General features: G+C 38.5%; 1 protein-coding gene across 4 annotated transcripts in view; it reads right to left on the reverse strand.

The window, feature by feature from the left end:
* Positions 1–554: 554 nt before the first annotated feature.
* Zbtb10 (zinc finger and BTB domain containing 10) overlaps positions 555–25,887 on the reverse strand; it is a 34,706-nt gene continuing 9,373 nt past the window's right edge. Inside the window, 6 exon segments of one of the 4 annotated variants that reach the window (NM_024489.2) lie at positions 4,286–5,273; positions 5,532–5,704; positions 5,863–6,039; positions 8,638–8,745; positions 20,114–20,996; positions 24,169–24,255. In NM_024489.2, coding sequence (NP_077815.2) covers positions 4,974–5,273; positions 5,532–5,704; positions 5,863–6,039; positions 8,638–8,745; positions 20,114–20,996; positions 24,169–24,255 — 1,728 coding nt within the window. In that variant the 3' untranslated portion in view covers positions 4,286–4,973. 4 annotated transcript variants of the gene reach the window in all.

Genomic DNA, 25,887 nt, shown 5'->3' on the forward strand with positions numbered 1-25,887 from the left:
CAAAAGGTCCTATGTTTGAAACCCCCAACACCCACATAAAAGGCCAGACATGGGTACCTGTAATGCCAGCAGTGCTGAGAGTGGGAACAAGTAAAGTCCGTCCAGTAAAGAGGTAAGCAGGCGGCTTAAACTGCTGTGTGGACTCTAAGTCAATTTTCAAATTTGAAGTTTGTAATCGTCTGAGTGCTTCAACCCTGGGCCTCAATCTCATTTCCAAGAGAACACATATATGTGTGACTACGGGGAAATTTGGATGTTTCTAAAATCCTATGAAAATTCTAAAAACAGTAATGAGTATAAGTCACTTATCAGTGAAAGCATTCCTGCAAGAGGACTGGGAGGTAGTTTTACTTTGTACTTCCATACCCAAACAAAACAAAACGAACCCAAACAGAAAAACATCACATTTTCCAGTTCAAAGTTGTAAATTACAAGTGCAAAGGTATCTAAATGTCCAAGTTTACAAAGGCGAACCCTTACCCAGAGCCTAAACTAGCAATACCTGCAAATAAATCAGAATTAAATATCAATAAAATTCACAAAGCCAGAAGCAGTTTAGTGCTCACAAGTTTATATTTTAAGTTTGATAGATTCTTGTGTATTTTCTAAATACACAGACAAACAGGTTTTGGAAGTTTACATACATGTCTCAGGACATTTAAATATTAGGTAGGTAAATTACATTTAAAAAAGAAAATTGGTCTTTGTAAAAGATCTTACCAGAGAGCTTTTACAAACAGCAGGCAGAAGAGTTCTGTTTACAGTGTTTAAGATGCTGTTTCTCCCGTATCATAACAGCCTCAATCATCCCTTTCTTGAACCCCAAATTTTGTTCTCAATAGCTAGTGTATTCCAAATTTAGTACCCAGTGTCCTAAAATTCAGGGTGAGAAAACATCTTTCAAAGTGTGCTTATCCCTAACATGTTTTAAATTACCTTTCGACTTAAGACTGGGATACAGCAGATAGATAGGGAAGGGACAAAGTAACGGACTCTAGTAAGTCTAGACTGGCTAAGAAAACCTGTTAGCTCTAACTGTGGAGATTAGGTACCATAGGTAAGTTAAGGATCTGGGTGACTGAACGGCACACAAGCTGGGGCTTATATCTAGTTCTTCATATTTAAAAAAAATCATCATTTTTCTTAAAGTGAAAATATCACAGCCCACTCACTAAGGACTACAGTGAGGTGTGAGTCAAAAGTGACAAAAGCAACTCCCAGAAGGAAACAAAATTCCTAACATAGCCATTTCATAGGGAGGATATAAATGTATAAAAAGAAGTTGTTTTATGAGGCATCAATAGAGCCCCATAAAGAGTCCCTAAAGAGTCGGGGCTTCAGATCAGACCTGATTAATCCCTGCTCTAGAAAGCTGTGGTGATTTAGGCAAGTGTCTGAGTTTCTCTGAGCCTTTCCTTATTTGTAAAATAGAATAGCACCTACCTTATAGGTTAGATAAAATAAGGCAGACAACACAAAAGTGTGGGCATACCAAAGAGTGGGAGTTTGAGTCATAAACCAAAGAATGAGCCTACATCTCGTATGCCATGTTCAGAGAACGCTCCAACTCACAGAGCCTAGGTTCCACGTCCCCAGAGCCTCCTGCCACTCACCCTCCTCAGGCCCTCTGCAAGCCCAGCCCTTCACTCCTCTGATTGCTCCCTTTCTACCAGCTTTTGCTTTTTTCTCTTGGTTCCCCATTCTTACAACTAATCTGCAATGTTTGCTTTCTGTGCTTCAGTATTCTAGGAACTGTATGTAATGAGTTAACTCACTCTTTATTAGGATGGCCAGATAGTATTTCCTTGCCCCCAAATTCAGAGCTACTTGTTATTGTCCGGTTTCCTCTTCTAGCACTACACTGCTCACACGCACGCACCACGCTCTTGATCACTAGGGTGATAAAATTTAGTAACTTGTCTAATAAAAAAATATGAGAGTCAAGAACCTTGACAAATAAGGGACCATATGGAAGAAACTGTCTGGGAGAATAGCACATGATCTGTATTTATGACATAGTATTACCACTGTGGAATATGAAAGTGTATGTTCTTCCCCTTCATTAAAATTAAAAACTCTAAAAATATTTTATTTAAAATATAAATTACATGAAAAACTTCACCAAATGTACAACATAACTCTGCCAGACTTTCAGACAAAATTCTGAGTATTCAATCCATTACCTTTCTGAGACCAATCAAAAGTTCTTAAGAGATTCATCAACTTCCTGAAGTTGTATTGTCAGAAAAGGAATATACTTAAAAAAATAGAAACGTCCAGTAGTATACCTTAGTACTAAAACTATTTTTAAAAAAAGGTCTAGAAGGGAAAAGACAATCCCTCAAGACCGAGAAACAAAATAACTTAGGCAGTCAGCAAGTAGAAAAATCTGTCAACTCTGTTTCTGGTAAAGTGTTTACTTCAAAGAAACTTTTATATAGGCTGAGGCAAATATATATTCAAGAGTATAAACATTTTTTCCTTTGGATTACCTAAAAACAAACTTTTTAAAGAATATTTCAGATGACTAAAAATATAGCCAAATCTGTCACAACACGACATAAAAGGCAATGGACAATTATAGATATTTTAAATTAACAATAAGTCATCTACATCAAACCTGTTTCCAACTAAAACCAAACAAAAGCACAACAATCCCGTAGTGTACCAAATGTGTATTTCAATTTACTGTATGCAATCTAACAAAAATTTGGTCATAATTTACCAGATATACATAAATGATTTAAGAAATAAAGGAAATTCTGTTTCAAGGTAAGGTCATATCGAGTAAACTAAAATACAATAAGGATGTAAAGCCAAGTCCAGTTTCTATGCAATAAGTGAACTACTGTCTAATAAAGCAGATTTAGGTGATCTTTTTTAAATATATATATTTGCTCTTTAATATATATTTATATATAGACAGATCTACCATTGTAAACTATGGTTTATTTTAAAGGAAGGGGATAGATGGGTGAGAGAATCTTTATGCCATACTTACATATTCACAAAGCAGAACACTTTACGTTTAAAATACTTTTTCATTCATAATATCTCTGCCCAACTATGTCTACTTTGGACTTTACTAGAATTACATTTTACTCCTTTGTTTCAAACACAGAGAATAAGGTGTAGTCTTCATTTCAAACAAAAATCAAAACGCAGCTCCTCTCCTGCCATCCTCCCAAGGGATGCAGAGACTACATACAGTTCAGAGGGCAATCAGTGGGTGGGTCTCACCACGAAACACAATATTTCATCTGACTTATCCATGCAGAATGTCACTGTCCAATATCAAACCATTATTCTACTGAAATCAGAGGCAATGAAGTTTGTCTCTTTTTTTAAAAGAAAATCAACTTTTCAACTTTGACCAGATGGAGCACCAAAAGGATTGTATTTGTCAAAGCAGCTATGTGGTGTCTTCCACACAACTGTCATAATTTAGTTACTTGATATAAAATAGGAAAATATACTCAATTTGTATTTAAAAGAAAGCTGAAAATATGCCGTCTCTCCGTTTTTTAATATATATATATATATATAATATGCTCCTGACACATGTCACATTGGCATGTCAAAAGCTGCTGAGTGCGCCACACTGTCTGCTCACCTGTCCTCGCTCACCTGGCTCCTTAAACCTAAGGGTTCCAACTGCACGAACAGCCCTGACTCCTGAAGAACTTAAGACAATGCAACAATAGAGGCTCAACGTTTTACTTTGAGGATTTTTACACACTGTTGAATCATGGAGACTATAAAGATTTCATCAAGGTGTGGTGACTTTAAGGAATGGAAAAATATATTATCAACCACAATTTTAAAACACTCAACATCCCGAGGTAAGTATGAAACAAAAGAGAATGCATATTTTGTGTTCATTTTAATGATAAAAAAGGGCACAGGAAAAAAAAACCTGATATTTCACTTATATTGCATAACAAGCTAACCAAACTGGACATGGAGGATGAATTATAAAACAAATCATTTTACGTCTGTTTCTATGACTATTCTTCAATTAGACTTCTGTATTTCAAATAAGGCTGAGGTATAGTACACTGGCAAAAATATAAGAGGCAAACAAGAATAGTGCCAAAGTAACCGATACCCAAAACCAAAACCCATGTCAGAAAACATCATATAGTAACCATTTATCAGATTAGAGCAGCAGGAGAAAGTTACTTCTAAGTCATAATCATTTTAGTGGTATTTTTCAGCTTCACCATGGTAACTTCGTAACATCATTCTTCATTTGTGAAGTAGTAAAATTCATGTCAAAAAAGGAAGGGAGGGCGGGGAGTCAGTTAGTTCATTCCAATAAATTACCTCTCCAGTTCTTATAAACATGCCTATCAGCACAAAAGTAAGAAATAATATCTAAGACTAGAAGAGACTTGGTTTTAAGTTATGAAGCAAATAAAATGAAAAAAAAAATACAAGAAAATAGAACCAATGGGGTTGAAAAAGCCCCTCACTGAAAATCTGTATTAAAAAAAATAAAATTAATAAAATAAAAATAGAAACAAAACTCTACTAGTACAAACTAGCCTGAGTGGTTTGATTGACAGAGTGATTGGGTCAGCTGTCACTGTACTTCCATAAATGGATTTTCTTCATTCATGTTAAAGTGGCACATGAATGTAAGCAAGCTCTGTAAAAGACAGGTACTACATTTTCATACAACCCAAACAGTTAACTGTATATCCTATAAATAGAAAATATTTTACTTTGATAACTGACTGAAATAGGTGAGGGCTCCATGTATCAACCACATGGTTGTTTGCTGTATAGTCCTGTGCAAATATAAAAAAAATGTTTTTTGCTATAAGGCTTTAACCCTACAGTTTTTCACAGCAATGTAACTACCATCCAGCATGTACCATATTTTGCAAGCCTTCAAGTTCAACAATCCCAATTGTCGATTCATAGTATGTCCAATGCAGCATTCTCGAGGAATATTGTAGGTCAGCTAATCATCCAGAGACGTAAGCGCCTCCCGGTTCATCCCACCGCGGTGCATCGCTCTGATCCTGTCCGTCCTCAGCTAGCTCTTCATCAGGCTCGACTCCTTCGTTTTCCTCATACTCTTCATCCCGAGGGAACTCTGTATCTTGTCCCTGATCTATGCTTTCCTGCCCTCCTGGTTGTGATTTATCTACACAGTCCATGCATACTCCGTAGCGTCGAGATCCATGTTTTATTCCAACACTGGCTGCTAACATGAAGATCTTCTTACACACCATGCATTTGTATTTTTTATCCTTTTTATGCACCTAGTTCCAAGAGGAAAAATCCAGTCAGTAAGAATAGGTCATATAAAGAATGCATTTGAGCTATTCAAATTAAGCTATATAATTAGTAATGAGTGGACAGTTAATATTTCTAAATGAAGTACAATATCAGCTCAAAAATAATTCTGTTTAAAGCAGCTTAGCATCCTTCCTTAAATTTGCAAGTAAAACACTTTAAAATATCCCTGGCATAAAAACACACATCTCCATGACCAGCAAGTGGGGTTTCAAGTCACTTACCAGGGAATGTCTTTTCACGTGTTCTCTTCTAGTAAACATCTTTCCACAAATTTCACACTTAAAGGATCTTACTCCAGAATGGATGAGCAAGTGCCTCTTTAGTGTCCGCCTGTACTTGGCTACATAGCTACAATGAGGGCATTTCAACTTGTTCATGATTAGAGATGAGTCACCTTAAAGGGGAAAAAGCACTGATCAATATATTATTAAAGAGAAATCATCTATCAATACTATGTTTAGCCATAAAGGGGTAACAATTATGAACACAGCTTGGAAGTGTTTAATCATGGAATTTTAGAATTTTGTAGTTGTTTAGTTGACCAATACTTGCCATTTTCCCACGGCTCTTGTGTGGGCCAAGATTCTGGCAATAATCCATACTTGAAATCATTTGGAGCACCCGGTAGCAATCCGTATTTGAAGTCATTTGAAGTACTTGGTAGTAACCCATACTTGAAATCACTTGAAGTGCCAGGCATCAAACCATACTTGAAATCATGTGATGCTCCTAGTATAATTGAAAAGTGATTTTGAAGTAATGGTTGGGAAAACTCTTAATTAGAGCCAGAGAACATAAAATGCAACGACCAGAACAAGGCTGCCTTACTATAAACTCACTAAAGCTGCTGTGCCGGCTCACACCGTATCCTCGCACTTGGGAAGCTAAATTCAGAGTCGGCGATGGGCAACAAGGTAGGCACAGTCTCAAACACTACCCAATTCCTTCCCACTCTGTCTTATCCTCAAAACCTGAACAAAAAACATGAGGTCCTAGATTCAATTTCCATACTCCAATGATATAAATAAAACTCTTGAACCTCCCAAAGTGTGAGCTTTAAAAAAAAAAAAAAAGCCACAAAAAACCCAGCAGCAGAAGTCTAGTCTAGTCTATAGAAGCTCGGGACCTCTGCCTCACCACACACCTGTATCCACATCTCCCATTCTCTTCTTAAAACAATAAAATCCTAGTACTGGGAGGCTGAGACAAAGAGTAAAACCCTGTTTCAAAAAACTGGTACAAACCAAAACCAAACTAATTCCAAAACCAAACTAATTCAAAGCCTGTCGTGCTACAAGGAACAAGGGCTACCCCTCTAACTCTCAGTGAAAAGTCCACACTTTCTACAACCAAACCAAGACTAGCCTGATGAAACCCTTCTCTCCAACTGCCCACTTCCAACAATAAGGACCCCGGTGTGGTTTTCCCATGAGAGTAAATAAGCTCCCATTGCAAGGCACTTTTAACTCTGACTTGCCTGCAACATTCCTTTTCAATATAGGCATGCACAGAACTTATTCATATAGCAATGCAGGTAGAATATCTCTAATCTAAAAATCCATAATCTCAAATGCTCACAAATTGGGGTTGGGAATTTAGCTCAGTGGTAGAGCGCTTGCCTAGTAAGCGCAAGGCCCTGGGTCCAAGGTCCTCAGCTCAAAAAAAAAAAAAAAAAAAAAAAAAGCTCACAAATCTAGAATTTCTTTTAAAGCATATCATGGTGCTACTGAAAAACGTTTTGATTCTGGAGCATTTTAAGTTTTAGATGAGAGACGCCAACCTCATTTCTGGTTTTGCTTCTGTCAGTAATGGCCATGCACTATTAATACTGTAAGCCCTGATAAGGACTCCATCCGTCATAACACATCTAGTTCTGAGTACGTCTCCTTCTGCTAGAGATGGTGTCCCCTTAAAAACTAGAATAAATTTAAGATTTTCTTTGGTAAAAGAATTATAGAAGAAAGTTAAAAAGGCTCTTTGGGAACAGGTGGTGGTATATGCCTTTAATCCTACCACTCACTCTGGAGGCAGAGGTACTGTAGCTCTGATTTCAAGACCGGCCTGGTCCAGAGTTCATTCTAGAATATAGCCAGGGCTACACATAAACAAATCTGAGTTTGTTTGTTTGTTTGTTTGTTTTTAAAGCACTGCATTACCACTATAAAATTGTCTTGAATTTGGAATATATACTTTTGGTTTGTTGTTGTCTAATTCAAGAAAGCCTTTTGGGGCTATAATCCTAAGTACATTGTTGTTAGTGTTAGCATTTCCAAACATGTGGGACAGGGATGGCAGCCTGGGCCTCCAGTCTGTCATTTTCTACTTTAACACTTCTTTAACTAAGTATGTTACTAACAGGACATTAGACAGAAGACTATGCCCTTTCCTTATTTGTTGAATATATTTAAGAAAGCTAGCATGTACCTGGTATTGCTGATTTGAACTGTTCAAAAAACTGACCTCAGAAACCATATTAAATGGTACTCACTACGTGTGTGTGTGTGTGTGTGTGTGTGTGTGTGTGTGTGTGTGTATGAGAGAGATATTTAAAACTATTAATAAACTGACAATGCAAGAATTATATTTTTAAAAAAACACTTCAAGTCCCATGCTTTTCCATATGCACCATTAATATACAAGCAGCTGGTGGGCTGGCTTGATGGAAACAACCGCTGCCAAGCAAAGTCATCTGACTGGGTAGAGAAAGCTGGCTCCCAGAATCAGAATACGTACAACAAAATCAACAGTATTTCTTTTTTAAACTTTAAACTACAGATACTCTTTCTTCTCAGTAAGGCAGCCATGCGTGCACACACATAAAATGTCATAGTAAAAAAACCTTTACGGTTTATTTTTTTTTTGGGGGTTGCAAAATAGATTTCGGTCCACTTCTATCAATCTATTTCATGTACAACAGTCATGTAGTTTTTGACTTTTTAGTCAATGTTTCCCCAAAGTAAAACTGCTTTAAAATTTATCATTTTAAAGTGAAAATCACTTTAAAATTTATTATTTTTCTTAAATTTATTTTATGAGTTTTTAAATTTTATCTTTATGATTAATCATTCATGTGTACATGTATTTGTGGCATGAATGCAGGTGCTCTAAAGGTCATGTGTCAGACATCACCCATGAACAAAACCAAAAATACCAATTTACATTTACCAACTTCCTAACTAAAGTTATCACAACTGTAACTAACCTCAGACTGGTCTCTAATTGGAAGCATTTACCCACAACTAGCCACGAATCTATGGTAGACTCACTAGCACTCTGCGATCTTCACAACGTCTCAAGCATTCTTGCCAAAAATCTTACTGTACCTACCAGCAGCATCTCCTGCATCTTGACTACTGCAGGCTTCAGCCAATAAATTTGTATTCATGGTCCTATCACCATCAGGCCCTGAGAGTAGTGCGCCATCCAAATCTGAAACTGACACAATGAGTTTATTTACAAACTGCACCAGAATCATCCACCCAAGAACAGTGCTTTCCTCCTGGTTCTTCTCTATTTATAATGCAGGTCAAGTAAGAGGCCTTCCAGTATTGGGTATCGACCACACGCTGAGCACCCAGGTGAAGCGACCATAACGTTTTACTCATCTCTGGTTTTCCAACTGCCTAAAATCAATGCCCTAATTCTAACTATGTGCTAAACAAATGTAACACTGTTGTGTGCACACCATGTATGCAAGTATAAGAGCTTGGAGTCCAGTCTGTCCTTCCAGTATGTGTTCCAGGACAACTCTGGATGTCAGGTCTGTGTGGCAGACCAGTTTATAAGTCACCTCACCAGCCATGAGATTTCTGGCTTGGTGATAATTGTGAAAACTGGGTTAACATATGAAAATACCTTTAATTCTTTTTTTTTTTTTTTTTTTTTTGTTCTTTTTTTTTTTCGGAGCTGGGGACGGAACCCAGGGCCTTGCGCTTCCTAGGCAAGCGCTCTACCGCTGAGCTAAATCCCCAGCCCTCCTTTAATTCTTTAAATGCTGTGTGTGATGCTACAGTCTGAACCCAGAGCTCTGAACACCCTAAGCATCCTAGGTAAGCACTGTAACACCACCCTTACCATTACGTGACCAATAAACCTAAAACACTCAAGATTTACTTGTTTTGTGTAAACTACTAAGCTATCTTTTTAGCACAATCTGAATTTTTAACCCATAATGAAAACAGCTTTCACCCACAAAAACATATACAACTGGTTAGGAGTGGTCTTTGAGGAACCAACCTGTCTCAGGTACTAGCTCTAGTTTTGTCAACTGGTTATGTGACTGCATGCCTTGTTAGCTCATTTATATTCATATTAAAGCTCTGACAGAGGAATTTTAGTTGAATAACCAAATGTTACGATCATGTGCCTGACTGATGATCACCTGTCACTGCGTGGTGTATGAACTACATGTGCTAAAAGCAGATTGGAGTTGTCCTTTTTAGTTCAAAAATAGACCTAGTTAAAATTCCAGGTGGAGATGTAATAAAATAGTTATTGTTGTTGTTGGCTAAGAGTTGATTTCATCTACTGGACAGACCTAGAGAGGAAGTATTTCTATTAAAGCCATGATGATGAGGTGTACTTGTCACTGCTATCAATAATTTGCTGCAAATCCATTCAATTCTGACTTCATTCACTCCTCTCTCATGCTAATGGGTTCTTATCTCGATTGCCAAATATAGTGTGCACTTTAATAATAAAGATCTTCCTGAAACACAAATCCTAATTTTTCAATGGCTTATTACAGCTTTCAGTATGATTTAAGCTTTTTAGTTTAGCCTGACCTTACTATTAAGGTTCCTGCTTCTAAACCTAGGATGATGCCTACTGCACTAAATCCCTCCTCTACTCAACTGAGTTAAGTATCTGAAAACATTTTAAAATCCCTCCTTTGTGAACTATCTATCTCCTTGTCTCAAGACATCTTTGGCGTGATCATCCTTGACTGCTCTGATGTAAATACAAAAACTTTTCTTTAAAGAAGTAGACATTTAACGGAAAAGGTCTTTACAGTGTATAAATCAACTGCTATGTATTCATTCATACAATGTAATATGATACAGCACAAATCATTTAGGTGCTAAGGAACTAGCACTGTCATCACTGTGAACCAGTGATGTAGTTGGTGCTGAGGGGTCATGGTAAGAATTTCATACTTTTAGAAGGATGTAAGTAGTTTTGCTAAGAATCTGCTCTTCTATACTTGAATCCTAAAAATCTATTTCATGATGCCATGAATGAATAAAAGGAACTTAAGAGGAGATGCGGAGACCAATGACAAAGCAATCTTAAGCTGCAGGCTGTGCATCTGTTGCCCAATGCCTGCCCTTTGCAGGGGGGGGGTAAGGTACAGAAAAGGAGAAGAAAGAGCAAGCAGAAAGCAGCTCTTAATAACCCAAGCTGTGGGCTGACATCATACAGTAAAGTGCAGCACAGGCGTGGTGGGAGAATTACTATTGTGGGAAGAAGCTAGGCCATCTTCCAATGGCAGCAGAGGAAACACAGGGGGTGGGACAGAGGGTACAGAGGGTACAAAGTGACATTTAGTCTAGACCACTGAGTCTAACACACCTGAAGTATAGTGTTTGGATAGTTAAAAGGGCAGGCTTGCTTCTACCTGGTACTGAATCCCCTACCAGGTCATTCTGCTCTTTTAATGTAATGGTTTTTAGCACTAATGGGGACTAAGCCAACTAAATAATTCTAAAAGTTAAAAACTGACTTTCTGTGAGGACTTTTTTCAAAAATGCTCAAATTAAATAAATGCCACTTAATGCAAATAATTTTATTATTCTACTTGTTTCCAAATACAGAAATTTAATCAATAAATCTGGTCCTGGTACTGGAAACACAAAATGGTCTGAGTAAACAGATAATGATAATTAATACCAGGGGAGTAAAGAATAAGAACACTCAAAAATGCCAAGGACCCTACAAGTATTTATCCCTTTCACAAAGCATCTAGAATGTTCTCAGGGAATACTTGGAAGGTTAACAGGGCAAGTGGAAAGAATGGCTTGTGCTGGGAATAAAAGACATAGGGGATGTCTTCAGAAATTTGACTAGAAGATGGAAGCAAGAGAAACAATAAGAAACTAAACATCTTTAAATCCAGAAGTCACTAAAATGTTACAGATACTGACAGAGAGAAAGAATATATTTAAGATTCCAGAGTTTCAGGTTTGAGTATGCAGGAGAGCAGATTCATGCCAGTAATCCTAACACTTGGGAAATGGAGACAGGCAGACTGACGTGAGTCTGTGAATCCCAGCACCCAGGAAATGCAGAGTGTGCTGAGCCATGATCCTGCAGAGAGACCACTTGGGACTGCTAGCCAGGTTCAGTGACAGATCCTGTATCTCAATGGAGTAAGGTGGTAAGTGGTAGAGCAGGATATAAAATATCCTCTTTAGGCATGTGTCTCCCCTTCTTCCCCTCCTCCACTGCCCCCCCATGCACACACATACATACATACACACCTATAGGATGAAACGGTGGGCCACGAGATAGCTCGAGTAACAGGAAATTCAAGTACCTCGCTCTTCATAAGAGCAGGGTCTGTAGTATTTTCCCAGTATTTATTATATAATGCATAACAAATAAAAGGCTTTTAAAGTATTATTAAACACTAGGTAGAATACTTTGACTTTTGCAACCCAATAGTAGCATTTCTAATAATTACACTAGAACATCCACAAACTGAAAATATTTACCCAGAATTTAGTGGTTTTGTTTTCCTAATAAGTATATTTTACTAATCATAAAAATAAGTACAATTTAAACATTATCCAAGCTACAATTTTTCTCAATGTCTAGGGAAGGAAGGTCATTATCCATGTTTTATTTTGTTTTGTTTTGAGACAGGGTCTCACGACATAGCCCTGGCTGGCCCTGAACACACAGAGCTGCTGCATTTATTGCTAGGATTAAAAGATGTACCACCATGCCCTGCTTAAAGTCATTATTCTTAAAGGTTCAGACAATTTTTTATCATAATGCTGTCAAGATGGCTTACAATACATGTTTGTTCTGTTCCTGAATTATTCTACTACAGTGATTTGCTACACCCACTCTTCAACCAGCTAGCTTTTTGGTTCTTTTTGGGGTCACTGACTAGGCTGGCCTCATTCATGATCTAGGTATCAACCAGTTCTTTAAATGAGGCATTTCCTATCTCCTATTCTAAAGTATTATAAGGCTTATTTTGTGAGGTTGGGCATCAGTGGAGAACACCTGTCTATCATGCATGAGGCCCAAGATTCAATGCCCATCATTACGAAAAAATGAATATCCAAGGGCGATCCTCATCCTACAGATACTAGGTTCAATATTCCTCATCCAAAAATCAAGTGCACTGTTTCCCTTCAAAATTAACAGCATACTGTGGTAGAGTTACTAAAGGATTACTTACTAATTCTTGAAGAAACCAAGTACTTCATTTGTTTGTCACTTCCAAAACCAAATCCCACTAGGCCAGTTTTCCAGCTGATAACAGCTTTTACAAGTATGTTGCTTTATCTGGGAATTAGTCTTGTTATGGGGTGGTAATAGTAACTCTTGGGCTGGGAAGTTAAGAAAAGCTGCTCTACCTATGAAAGGACCTACATTCGGTTCCCAGCATGTACACAGTGGCTGAAAACTGAGACTCCAATACCCAAGCTTCCATCTGCACCAAAAGAGCAAGTTATACACACATACATGCAGGCATAACACCCATATGCATTTAAAACACTAAAACCACCACTACCACCACCACCACCACCAACAACAACAACAAAAACTCTAGGTCATCATTTTCTCTATAATTAAGATTATAAGATAAACATACTTGATTTTCAGGATAGTCAACATAGTCCTATAAATCCTCCATCACAGATAAAATTTCTTTTCAACTTGACAAAACAAAACAAAACAACAACAACAAAAAAACCCTAGCAAGACTTTTTTGAAGACCTATAATATTCTTTTCAGTAGGAATGGTCAGTACATATTAGGATTCAAATGATTTGAGGCTGGGGTTTTCCCTGACTCAGGAGCCAGGCGCTGGGGTGAAAGGCTGCTAGCTGAGAGAGGCACCAGCTGACATTCTTCCTCGGCCAACCCACTGTATCAGGAATGCCCCTCTCAAATCCTCCCCTCACACTGAATGTCCCTCCCTCTACTTCCTGTGCCATCTCTATCAGGAGACCTCTTAACTCTCTCCTACTGTATTTTGTTGTTGTTGTTAATAATCCTACTTCCTGTCAAATGACTCGGATCTATGGCTGATAATATTCAAGCAGAAAGCTCTTGGATTAAAGGTATGTGCTAAGATTGAGCCACACTACAACTAAAAACAGGGTTTTCCAGTAAATAATACAATCTCAGGGTTCACAGTGTGATCAAAAATATCTTGCAACACTGAGTCTAAGAATCAAGTTAAGGCCAACTAAGCTACGTAAGTTGCAGTCTACTTCACTGATCCCCATCCCCAAAGGGGGTAAAGGGGTATCCTACAAGACAGCTTAGCAGTTAAGGGCATCTGCCTCCTAGGAGATGACTAATTCCAACAAGTAATCTTATTCCCAAATGAGCAACTCCCTACCCCCAACACACACACACACACACACACACACACACACACACACACACACACACACACACACACACACACGATAAACACGGCACAAGTTCATAATCCCAGCTAACCAGGCTAACTTGATAGGAAGATGGCCAAGTCCCAGGCCAATCTGAGCATTTTAGGAAAACTGCAGTATGAAACCATAAGTTTCATATAATACTGAGTTATGAAACTCCCATCAAATCAGGGTTAGTCTTAGTACCAATATCACAGTACACATGCCTCGGACAGAAAAGGGAGGCTAGGATTCATTCTGGAGCTGAGGCAAGTGCAGCACTTGCCTGTGTGTGATCAACTTGTCTGCGGGAGGAAGGTCTCCCTGACACTATTTCTACATGCAGTGCAGGCTAACCCAGTCTTTTAGGATCCCAATACTCTTGAAAAGAATGACGTTATGAGCTGAGCTGATGGCAGAAAAAGATTTAAAATAACGGAAACTGTCATACAAAACTCTAGAGACAGGGGGTTGGGGATTTAGCTCAGTGGTAGAGCGCTTGCCTAGCAAGCACAAGGCCCTGGGTTCTGTCCCCAGCTGGGGGTGGCGGGTGGGGGGGGGAGAAAAAAAAACTCTAGAGACAAATGATCTACACAAACTTCATTTTCATATAAACACATCATTCATAATTTAATATAGCATATGTATCTTTTTCTCTTTTGTCTTTCCCATTCTGTAATTTCTTTTACAACACAAACGTAAATGCTAGTTCCCATAGCACCCTCACCATTCAAAGACCGAATTCTACCAATCAATAGTCCTTAACTAGTTTCCTCAGTACATTCTGTAACTCAAATCTAGTTAAAGAGATCAAATCTCTACTTGAAAAAACCTATGTTGTCCAAGTCATAAAACAAGGATCACAATTTAGCCTTCGACATACAAAGACAGTTGTAGTCTTAGCCTGATCATCTCCCTCAGCTCTTCCCCATTCCCTTTTGTCTTCCTGTCCCCTCCGCTCACAGCCACTGTGCCATGACTGTCTTCCTCTGCTGACAAACTCTTACACAACGGCAGGCACACAACCCCCACTGCCCTCTCTCCCTCTTTTGAGCTGTTAATCCATCTCCCACACTGCATGTAACCTTTCTCGTAATTCCTACGCATGAAGTACTACTTACTTAGGAATTAGTTTCAAATAAGAGACCCTTAATCTTAACATCTACAATGTGCTTGTTATCTTGATATTTGCAATTTTTGTTTCTAGATTTATGATATGAAAAACCAATTTCTAAGGAAAATATCATTTGTTATACTATAACCTTTTTTCAAAGAGTACAGTTTTGAGACACTTACAAAGCCAGTGCGGGGTAGAGACGGGCGGGCAGACCCGATGCTCCTGGCCAGCAAAGCACACTTGGTAAAACAGGAACTGAGCAAGTAAAAGCCCTACCACATTCAACACAACAAAAAGGTAGATGTACATTGTCTACACAAACTTAGATATTCAAAACAGGAGAGCAGCTCAGTAGCTAAGAGCACTGGCTGATTTCCTAGGGCCTGGATTAAATTCCCAGCATCCTCATAGCAAGCTCACAATAATCTTTTACTTCCACTCTTCTAGCTTCCCTGGGCACCGAGCCTGTACATAACAGCCAGACATTCAGGCAAAACACACAGAACAAAAACTTAAAAAGAGAGAAATTTAAAACAACCTGGTCAACTAACTATATTGCTGCCAGAAACCAAATATTCAGTGAGGTGAGGTGGTGGTAGCTTAGTGACAATGCAAAGGCGCCAGTTCATGCTTAGCATTACCAAAATACAACAGAGTACCTCTTCTCCAAACTTAGGCCACATTAACAGTGCCCTCATGGACTGATAATTTCCAAAATTAAAAAACAACAAAAAATCTCAAGAGCAAAAGTCATGAAGGGGAAAAAAAAAGATAGCAGACAACTTAGTTACTATCTCTTCAAAAAGTATTTAAAAATGTGTGTTCAGAAAGTACATGGCACTGGAGAACTTTTAATTAACTTCAATCGTCTTTTCTAACTTTAAGGGCACTAGACATAACTTGTCATTTATTTTTCATATAACCCTGTAAAACAGCACTCTATTTTAAACTTTTAAATACAGATACTATAGCTTAACTTACTTATACCCATCATAGTCATAAAGAGAGGAGCTGGTTTTCAACAGCTGACTGATTCTGGGCTGACTCCACCGCTGATCTAACCCTATGCAGAATCACCTGTAGAATGTCCCTAAGAACCCCCAGCTGCCCTGGATCTGTAACGCTCAAGTCTACAGGCTATGCTAAGAGTTAAGAGCTACTCTTTGACAAGGACTAAGCAAATTTTGCTAGAAATAGCTCCTTCTGTTTACATTCAACCCATGGTCCTTCCGTATGGCTTTTGTGGGGGCTGCTTTGTATGTACAGTTTAGCTCTTTACATTGAGAGCCCAGCTGGGCATGGTGATAGACACCTTTAATCCTACCACCGGAAAGGCAAAGGAGCTTTGTGAGTTTGAGGCCAGCCTGGTCTACATGGGGAGCTAGCTGGTCCAGATCAGCCAAAGCTACATAGTGAGACCCTGTCTCCAAGAAAAAATGTCTCACTATTTTCGGACCATAAAGTTCTTAATAAGGTCTATTTTCCTTCTTGTTTAAAAACACTGCTTAGTCTTTTCACCTGACTGTATGTGCGCTACTTTTCACTTTTGCGTCTGTGCCTCCTGGGTGTTAGATTCCCAGGAACTGGACTTACTGCTGGTAGTGAGCCACCATGTGGGTGCTGAGAATTTAACTTAGGTTTTCTAGAAGATGCACCTTTTTGAGAATATATTTTGATTCTTATTATATACAAGGCATAGGAACTAACCAAGGATTAGTATGATTATATTCTTACATGTTCCAAGAAAGCTAGACAAATGCCTTTGAACCCAGCACTTGGGAGACAAAGGCAGGCAGATCTCTTGAGTTTAAAGGGCAGCCTAGTCTACAGAGCAAGTTCCAGGTCAGCCAGGGCTACAAGGAGAAACTGACTTGAAAAACAAAAGTCACAACAAATATATTTCTACCTCTCTTTAAAACTATATTGGAAGTGAAAGTTTGTATTATTCTGGGGCAAAATTGGGGGAAAAAAGCACATTGGAAGGCATATAAATGATTATGAAGGCTTCTAAGAAGGTAGTATAGCATAATTTGCTTATTAACAAAAACAAGGCTACAGTTCAGTGCTGCTCCAGGCTCCATGTTTTAAGGGAGTCTTTAAAAGCTATTTGAACTGCACACTTGAGCATCTATTTGCTAGATGAACTCACAAAACAAGTGGCCCCACAACTGTCTGTTCTTATTCCTCACTCTAGGCCGCTTTGATAAGAGCACTGTGACTGCTGGAACTGCCTTTTGAGCAATCACAAAACAAACTGTGCAGTCGCCTTCAACTCACAGGGCTGACAACCAGCAGGCCAGACTAAGAGCTATACGAGAATTCCACAAACACTGGCTTGACCACTTATTTTCCTGTACCTTGCATACTGTTTAGGTGAGAGAAGACCCATTTTTCTGCCACTGAATGATGCTGTAATGCTGTAACTCTTCTTTACAGAAGAAGCGACACCATCAAATTATAAAAGTGTCACCAGTTGAATAGGCAGCTTATCATGATGAAACCAAATTTGTGAATGCAAGCAAGTTCAGATACCAAAGTGCAATCCCTGAATTATCATTATTAGCATCGAATTATCTATTTTCTAGGATGAGACAAACTGACACATTATGCACAATTTTTGATAGACCTGGTGCATTGATATAGACGGTGAGAAGATGCTTGCTAAAATAATTGCTAATAAGTGTTAAGACTTTTCAAAGTATCTATCATGGATCAATAGTATTGTTTTAAGTTGCTCCAATATTATGTGGTAATTAGAAGCTCTGATTGGTTCTGCCATCACCCAAAATATCTGCTGAATTTTCCAAAGGGTTTTTACTGTACACGTTTCCAAGTGCTCAAAAATGTGTGTGTTGTCATGTGCACACACACACGTTTAGATGCTCTGTAGTTACTGCCACAGTGGAGTCCTCAATGCAGCACAAGTCCTGGTAGTTACCAATCTTGATTTTTTTTAAATATACCCCTTTTTTTAGATTAATTTATTGTATGTGGATGAGTACACTGTAGCTGTCTTCAGGCACACCAGAAGACATCAGATCCCATTACAGATGGTTGTGTGCTACCATGTGGTTGCTGGAAATTGAACTCGGGACCTTTAGAAGAGCAGTCAGTGCTCTTAAGCCATCTCTCCGGCCCCCAGTTTTGCATTGTTAAGACTTCTATAATAATAAGCCAAACACGCAGTGCCAGCTAAGGCATCTATTACATTAAAACCTGCCTCAGAGGCAGGAGTGTTGGCACACCCTTGGAGTCTCAGTACTTGGAAGGTAAAACCCAGAGTACAAGGATGGATATAAAGGTGATCCTCATAGTGAATTAGAGGCCAGCCTGTGCTACATAAGACTCTGTCTCTAAAACAAAAGTCTCATTAGGGACATTTTTAGCAAGCTGATAAAAACTGACATAAAATATAAGGAAAAAGAACAGCAGCTAGGCATGCTCGTGCAAGCAGATCTTTGTCTACATGAGTTCAGGACAGCTAGACAGCTACATGAGACAAAGAACAACCCAATAAGTCATTGTACATACATGTGGATTTCCATGTATTATTTCTTTCTACTTGTGAAAACTAACTCAAAGCCAAAAAGCCAAAACCATTCCCAAGGCTTGCCTTGCAGGATGGCTCAGTAGGGAAAGGTGCTTTGCAACCCAAGTTTTAATCCTGGAACTTTCATAAAATGGTAACTCCAAAGTAGTCCTTTGACTTTTGCATGTGTGTACTATAGTTTACACACACACACACACACACACACACACACACACACACACACACACACACACAACATAAAAATAGATTAAATTAACAAACAAAGTAGTGAGTATGGCTCAAGGGGGGGTGTAAATAAAATATTTAATATAAAACACTCCATCATCATTATGGTATAGATATTAAACAGGCATGGTTTTCATTAGACAGACCTGGCTGTAATGGATCATGTAATGTAGACCAGGCTGGCCTTAAGTTGCAGAGATCTACCTGCCTGTCTTGAAAATGATGAAGTGTAAGTGTACCCAACTCAAGCATGTTTTGAGGTAAACAGGCATCAAATCACAAAACTAATGGTGCACAAACCTAAAACAGGGAATAGGAAATGCCAACCCCCTGAGATGTTTCCAAATTAGGAACAACTAGAGTAAAGTAAGGTAAAGGAAAATGTCTACTTTTTGTTTCTATTCTTTAGCAATCCTCCACCCTGTTTATACAGAGGTCTTTACCACCTACGACATGCTAAGATTCTTGGATATATATATTCTATACACTGTTTTAGGAATATACTGAAAACAAAGGTCTCTGTGGCCTGGAAAGAAAAACTGCAACAAGCAGTTGCAGATCCACAGAAACAACCCCACCCAGAAGCCAGGCTCATAGTCCTCTGGGAGCTGTTTAAAGGATAATGACAGTTAGGTGACAATAAGAAAAGCATTCCTGCTTCTGGAGACCTGTGATAGACAGAGTCATCTTGGAATTAGCAAACTTCTGTAGCAATAAAGATTTAAATAAAAAATGTTAACTAGATGAGACAAAGTGATTAATTACACACTACAAGTAAACACTGCCAAACAGTGCAGAGTCACACTCCTCGATAATCCTGAAGGGATTTAAGAGTTCAATTTTAAAATTTTCCAAATTGTGAAACAAAAGCAGACCCTAAAACCACTTTATTTTATTTTTGGTTAGCTAATAAATTTACACAAGACATTTATATTTATCACTTATTATTAGAAAGCTTTGTTTTGTTGTTTTTTAAATAAAGCTCTTGTTGGTTGAATTACCAAACTGGGATGTTCAATAGGCTAGAGATAGTAAGACCATTTCTAACTTAAAGACAGTTTGCTCTCTCCGTGTTTACAGATATAACCTTACCCTAAGTCACAAGGTATCTGTTACGTAGTTATTAATAAGCTTTTGGCAGATAGTACTTCAGTTACTACCAATCTAAAACTTAAACTCAGAGACAAAAGACCCAAAATTCAAGCATCCCTGTTCTATTACTTTCATAATTAAAAACTTCCAATTAAAAGTAAACTTCAGCAAGTACGATTAGAATAAAAACCTTTGAATATTTACCTGGCTCTTCCTTGATGAGTAGGGCCTTATTTTCTTCCGGATAGGCAACAGGTGGCTGCATCACGGAGCAGTCTTCGACTATTGTCTCACTATTCGGTGGTATATTATAGACAAATCTCTTTGTAGTTTGGTTTTTCCTCCTTGCTTTGCCAGTCTCTTGAGAGGCCATATTATTCCAAATAAACACTTTTGTTTTACCTTGAGATTCATTTTCAGCCAATTCAGGAGAACCATCCTGGACCCAGTTACTGTCATTCATCTGGTAGTTTTCTATTTGGCCCTCGTCGACATTACAACCATCATTTTCAATTTTTATATTACTTGCCAAATTGGTAAGATTCCGTGTCGCCCAGAAGCTGGCAATTTTTTGATCCCGTGATGAAGTCAGGCCATCTCTACTAACTGGTTTCCTATTATTATAGTCCACAACTACAGACTCTGGAGCTTCTGATTTAATGCTAATATTTAAGGCATCTTTAATAAAATTTCTGCAAGTTTGAACAACTTCACTCATTTGAAGGTAGCTGGCCACTGTCATCACTTCAATGGCATTTTGGCTTGTGAGCACCAGGTTCCCAGAATACAGGAAGTCCAAGATGACTGAAAAACCTTGAACTGCAGCAATATCTAAGTGGGTAGTATTGTTTTGGTTAGGGCTTTCTTTGTTTGAAACACAATATAAAGTCTTAAAGAAACGGCTGCCTGCAACCAGGATGTTCTTATGAGCTTTAAAGATTTTCCCGCTCACCACAATGCTGACATCACAAAGAATATCTTTCTTTCTCTGTTCATCTAGTTGTCGAAGAAGTTGATAGCAATAGGAGTTCTCATTTGGCCTACTATTAAAGTCACAGTATCCCTCCTCTGATGGTATTTCTGACTCCTGTAATTGGAGGAAAAGATTAACATTAAATTTTATTTACAATTTAAAGTCCAAGGAAAACAAAACGTTAACTGTCAAAATAAATCATTAAAAACTACTCAACTATATCAATTCATGAATAGTTTATACATTTTGAGACAGAAATATCCACCATATTAAACACCAAAAGAAATGAACCAAGTCTGGTGCAACTCACTATTTACAGGGAGGGGAGGTGTAGGGTAGGGGGGCAGGGAGAGAAAGGAAAGAAAGAGGGACAGATAGGGAGGGAGGGCTGGTGGGTAAGAGAAAGACATATGAAGATCAGGAGGATTTCATTGCCTTCTTTTCACATATAAGCTAAGAATATGAATTTTAAAATTTAAAATAAAAATAACAATTATTTTCAAGAAATTATCATTTGTTTGAAATCAAATTAGTGTGCTCTATCAGCCGGGAAAGCAGATGCCTCTTCTCACTACACTTAAATGCCATAGTAAGTAGGCACATCACCTTATCTAACACTATTACAAAGGTCAATTTTAAGTCCAGGCAAGCACAGTAATACAACAGTTTAAAATCAATGATGCTAATTAAATCTAAACTAGTGGGAACTTCTTTCCACTAAGAGCATATCCAGTTTCTTTCTAGGCAACTTTCAAAATGCCTTCTCTTTATGATCACAAATACTATCTCATCTATAAAGTGATTAAAAGTTCCTGAATTCAAGAGGCTTTAATGTATACAAATTTTGCTTGCTTTTCATTGGGTGTACAATCATTATAATTCTATTTAGCATCACTTTGGATAAAGTTCCTATATACCAATTAAGCTAATCATGTGGCTCACAGCTGTAATCATACTACTGGAGCTGAAAGAGAAGTCCAAGGCCATCCTCAATTACACAGTGTTTGAGCCAAGCCTAAATGGGGGGAGGAGGGTGCCGTCTGGGTTCAATCCCCAGCACTGCAAGAAAAAATATAACCAGACATGGCTGGAGAGATGACTTAATGGTTAAGGGCACTAGTGGCTCTTACACAGCAGCAGGACATGTTTGGCTCACAACCATCTGTCAACTCCAGGGGATCTAATACTATCTTCTTGTTGCAAAGCAACCACACCCCCACCTCAAACAATAAAATTAATCTTTAAAATCCCTACCCCCTTCAATGACGCTTTGAAGTATCTCTGCACTCTTTCCCCTTGTTAACAGTCAAGTAAGAAACAGCAGCAAAACAAACTATCCGTATTCTAGTACTCATCGGAGCTTCATAGGACTAAGGGGACAGTGGAGCACCTGTAAACCTGAGGTAAAATACCCGCTCTAGACTGAAGAATGTGAAACACAGTGGAAATCAGTGAATTGCAGCAGACCTTTGGCAGCCTCATCTTCCACTAATCTTAGTGCCTAGGTTTCATGAAGCCATTCTACTGTTGTAGCAAACCTCCCAAGCCCAGCCTATTATACCAGAATGCTCCATGCTCTCCACAGTAGCCATTTGTTCTCTACTAAAATACTCAATGATCTTTAAAAACTCTAGCAGTCAAGAATAAAATAGGTGAAACAAACCTATTCATTAGTGTAAGTCTTAACTTTTTGCTTTGAAAGAAAAGTGAGGCTTCAAAAATTAAGGGATAGCTGGAGCATGCATGGTAAAATGAAGACTATAATCCCAGCATTCCTAAGCAGAGACAGTTCAGTAATAGTGTGAAGGGAGGAAAATGTTTCTGCTTCACTGTCTCTCCCTTCCCTTCCCTCTCTCCCTGGCAAAGAATATGCATGAGAACTACCCCAATTCTAAGAGGCTATTTTTAAAAACATAGATCTGACATATTACATGTTACAAAATTTCAAAATATTTAGCACAAGATGTAAAAGCAGACTGACAATTCTAAAAATGCCCATAATGAAGTTATATAACCTAACTTCCTATGACACTGACCTAATGAGACCTGGCCCCATTGAAAAAGCAGGCAGTTTAGTAAATTCATTACCTAGCTAAGGCTCTTCAGACAAGAGGAAACACGGGCTGGTACAGACAGACCTAGCTTTAAACTTTGTTGTGCATGCTGCATACCTGACTAACAAGCAGGTTCATTTGTTTGGTTCAGAGTTCTACCTAGTAGATAGTGCAGTAAAAAGGGCACGAGCCCTTGGAAGAACATCTGACAAAATATGGCAGCACTTCTATGAAGGATCTGTGGAAGCAGTGAATTAGCATTTAAAAGTAAACAACTACCTCAAGTTTAAATAACAAGTATATGATATGGAGACCTGTAATCACAGACTTTGGAAAGTCAAGGCAGGAAGTTCATTTTGGAGACCAGTCTGGAATATACAATTGAGCCAATGTGTAAGTGCTGGGAAGGTGACTCCCCCGCCCCCTTTAAGAGCAGCAAATGTTCCTAACCATATTGAGCCACCTCTCCAGCTAGCCCTTCTAGCTAGTTGTGAGAAAGGGATGACTGGTGGTATTTGAAAAAGCAGATATTGGTGTAATTCTATTAGCAATAAGAAAAAAAATGGTGGTTACATAGTGCTTGATTTGTATAGTATGGGTGTAATGTGGGTAGACTTTTGACTAAGTAATTTTTAAAAATAAGGCCATCTTGTGTGACGAATGCAACATAATTACATAATTTGGTGAAACACTTCAGAAAATATAGGACTCAGTGATGTAGCTTTAAGATGGCTGCAATAATTAGATATAACCATCTCCAAATGTGGATTTTGCTTTCCCTTTTTGGATGGGGGTCTCACTATGCATTCCTATAATTCCAGTCCCAGGGTATTTAACACCCTCTCTTTCTGGCCTCCTTGGGTAACTAACAGGCATACATGTTGTTTTCACACATACATGCAGGCAAAACATGTACACACATATGATAAATATTTTTAAATAAAAAAAGCCCTTTAAAATAAAGTCATGAATATATATATGTATGTATGTATATGTGTGTGTGTGTGTGTGTGTGTGTGTGTGTGTGTGTGTGTGTGTGTATGCGCCCTCTCCAAGGAGATTTGCAAAACAACTAAATAGACACAGCAAATAGATTAATAGGGTAGGAGGCTGAACATTCTAAACAAATGAGATACAATTTTTAAAAGAGAACCAAGATGGTCTGTAGCATCCTTGAAAGTCTAGATTCACAAAAGAACTGCAAGGTGTACCCAGTGCCCATAAACACTTACATTTCCCACCAGTAAACACCCCTCACTTGCATCGGGTTTATCAACAGCACTTCCATCGACAGTGACACATGCCTGTGATCCTAACACCTAGGATAGGAACAGGAGAATAACAAGGTCAAGGCCAGGCTGAGCTATAGATAGGACCACAATAAATTAAATAAACAAAGCTGAGCCCAACGACGACAAGGGCTTATAATGGTGGCAGTGATTAGGGAAGCTAAGGCAGGAGGATCAAGTTCAAGCCCACCCTGTCGGTTTTGGTTTCTGTGTAGCTCTGGTTGTCCTGGAACTCACAAAAATAAGCCTGCTTCTGCCTAAGTGCATATGCCACTACGGCTGACAAGACCCTTGTCTTTTAAATGAAAAGGTAATTAATTAAAAGAGCTGGAATGTTTGCCTGTGATAACCCTAGGCTCTATCCCTAGTGTCACACAAATAAATAAAAGCTTACCTTTCAAAAGGGGCAGGAGTCAATGTTATGGATGCCTTACAGAACTTATAAGTGTGAGAGACAGAGACAAATAGAGACTCTGTGTGTGTGTGTGTGTGTGTGTGTGTGTGTGTGTGTGTGTGTGTGTGTGTGTGTAGATACAGGCTTAACAAAAGATACACTAGATTGGCTGACAGACTGAAGAGAGATCTATGTCAGCAATATGAAGAGGAATCAATACCAGAGGATGAAGACAAGAAATGCTGTGACCAGCTGGGAACCTACTGCTAATAGTTTTAGCATAGTAAGTAGCTTAATTGATAGAGTGCTTGTCTGTCATGTACAAAGTCCTGTGTCCTGTGCTTGATCCACAGCACTGCACAACCAGGCACAGGCACCTGCAAACCAATCACTGGGGTGGTGGAGACAGAAAGACCATTAGTTCAAAATCATCAATGACAAATAATTTGAGTTCAGGGGCTGGAGAGATAGCTCAGAAATGAAGAGCATTTGCTGCTCTTGCAGAGAAGAAGTAAGTTGAGTTCCTGGTATCCATATCGTGTCTCACACTGGTCTGTAACTCCAGTTCCAGGAGAGCGAACAGACACCCTCTTCTGGACTTAGCCTATATGAGGATGCATGTGGTATGCACAGACACATGCAGACAAATACACACACACACTGTTTAGTCAAAAGACTAGAACAGACTGAAGGCCAGCCAGGCTTTACTGCATTCCATGATGCCTTATTTACAAAGGAAGAGCGTGGGATATAAATAAGGTAAATTAGAGGAAGCAAAGACCTTGAAACTAGGGAAGGTAGAAGTCATTGAGCGATGAGACAGAGCCTGAAGTAAAGTTCTATCAATGTAACTTACGTGATGAGACATGGGAGAGAGGACAGATAGCTATTGTCTGTTACCTTGGAGAACTATACTCCAACTTGTAAACCACTAAGCAAGTCCCCCTTTGAGGTGAAAGAGTAAAGCTAACCTTAGTTGGAAGTCATACAAACTTGACCATAGCTTATCAATCCAATAGCAACAATAGAAAAATACTTAGTGTAAACTTTTTCAGAATTTTGTCTATGATAATCAGCAGAAAAGACATTTCTAACAAATCAGTATGTGAACCTAAAGTACATAAAAATCAGTATTGCTTTTGTTTCAAGAACACACTAGGAACAGTAAGAGAAAATAATTTCTGCTTCCAAATTTAAAAATCAAGTTCAACTTCTAGAATGTGAGGACAAACAAGGTCATAGCAAATATAATCAATTTTCTACTGGTG

This window comes from Rattus norvegicus, chromosome 2 (assembly GCF_021556685.1).
Source record: "Rattus norvegicus strain SHRSP/BbbUtx chromosome 2, alternate assembly SHRSP_T2T, whole genome shotgun sequence".
In the NCBI taxonomy this organism is placed as follows: domain Eukaryota; kingdom Metazoa; phylum Chordata; class Mammalia; order Rodentia; family Muridae; genus Rattus; species Rattus norvegicus.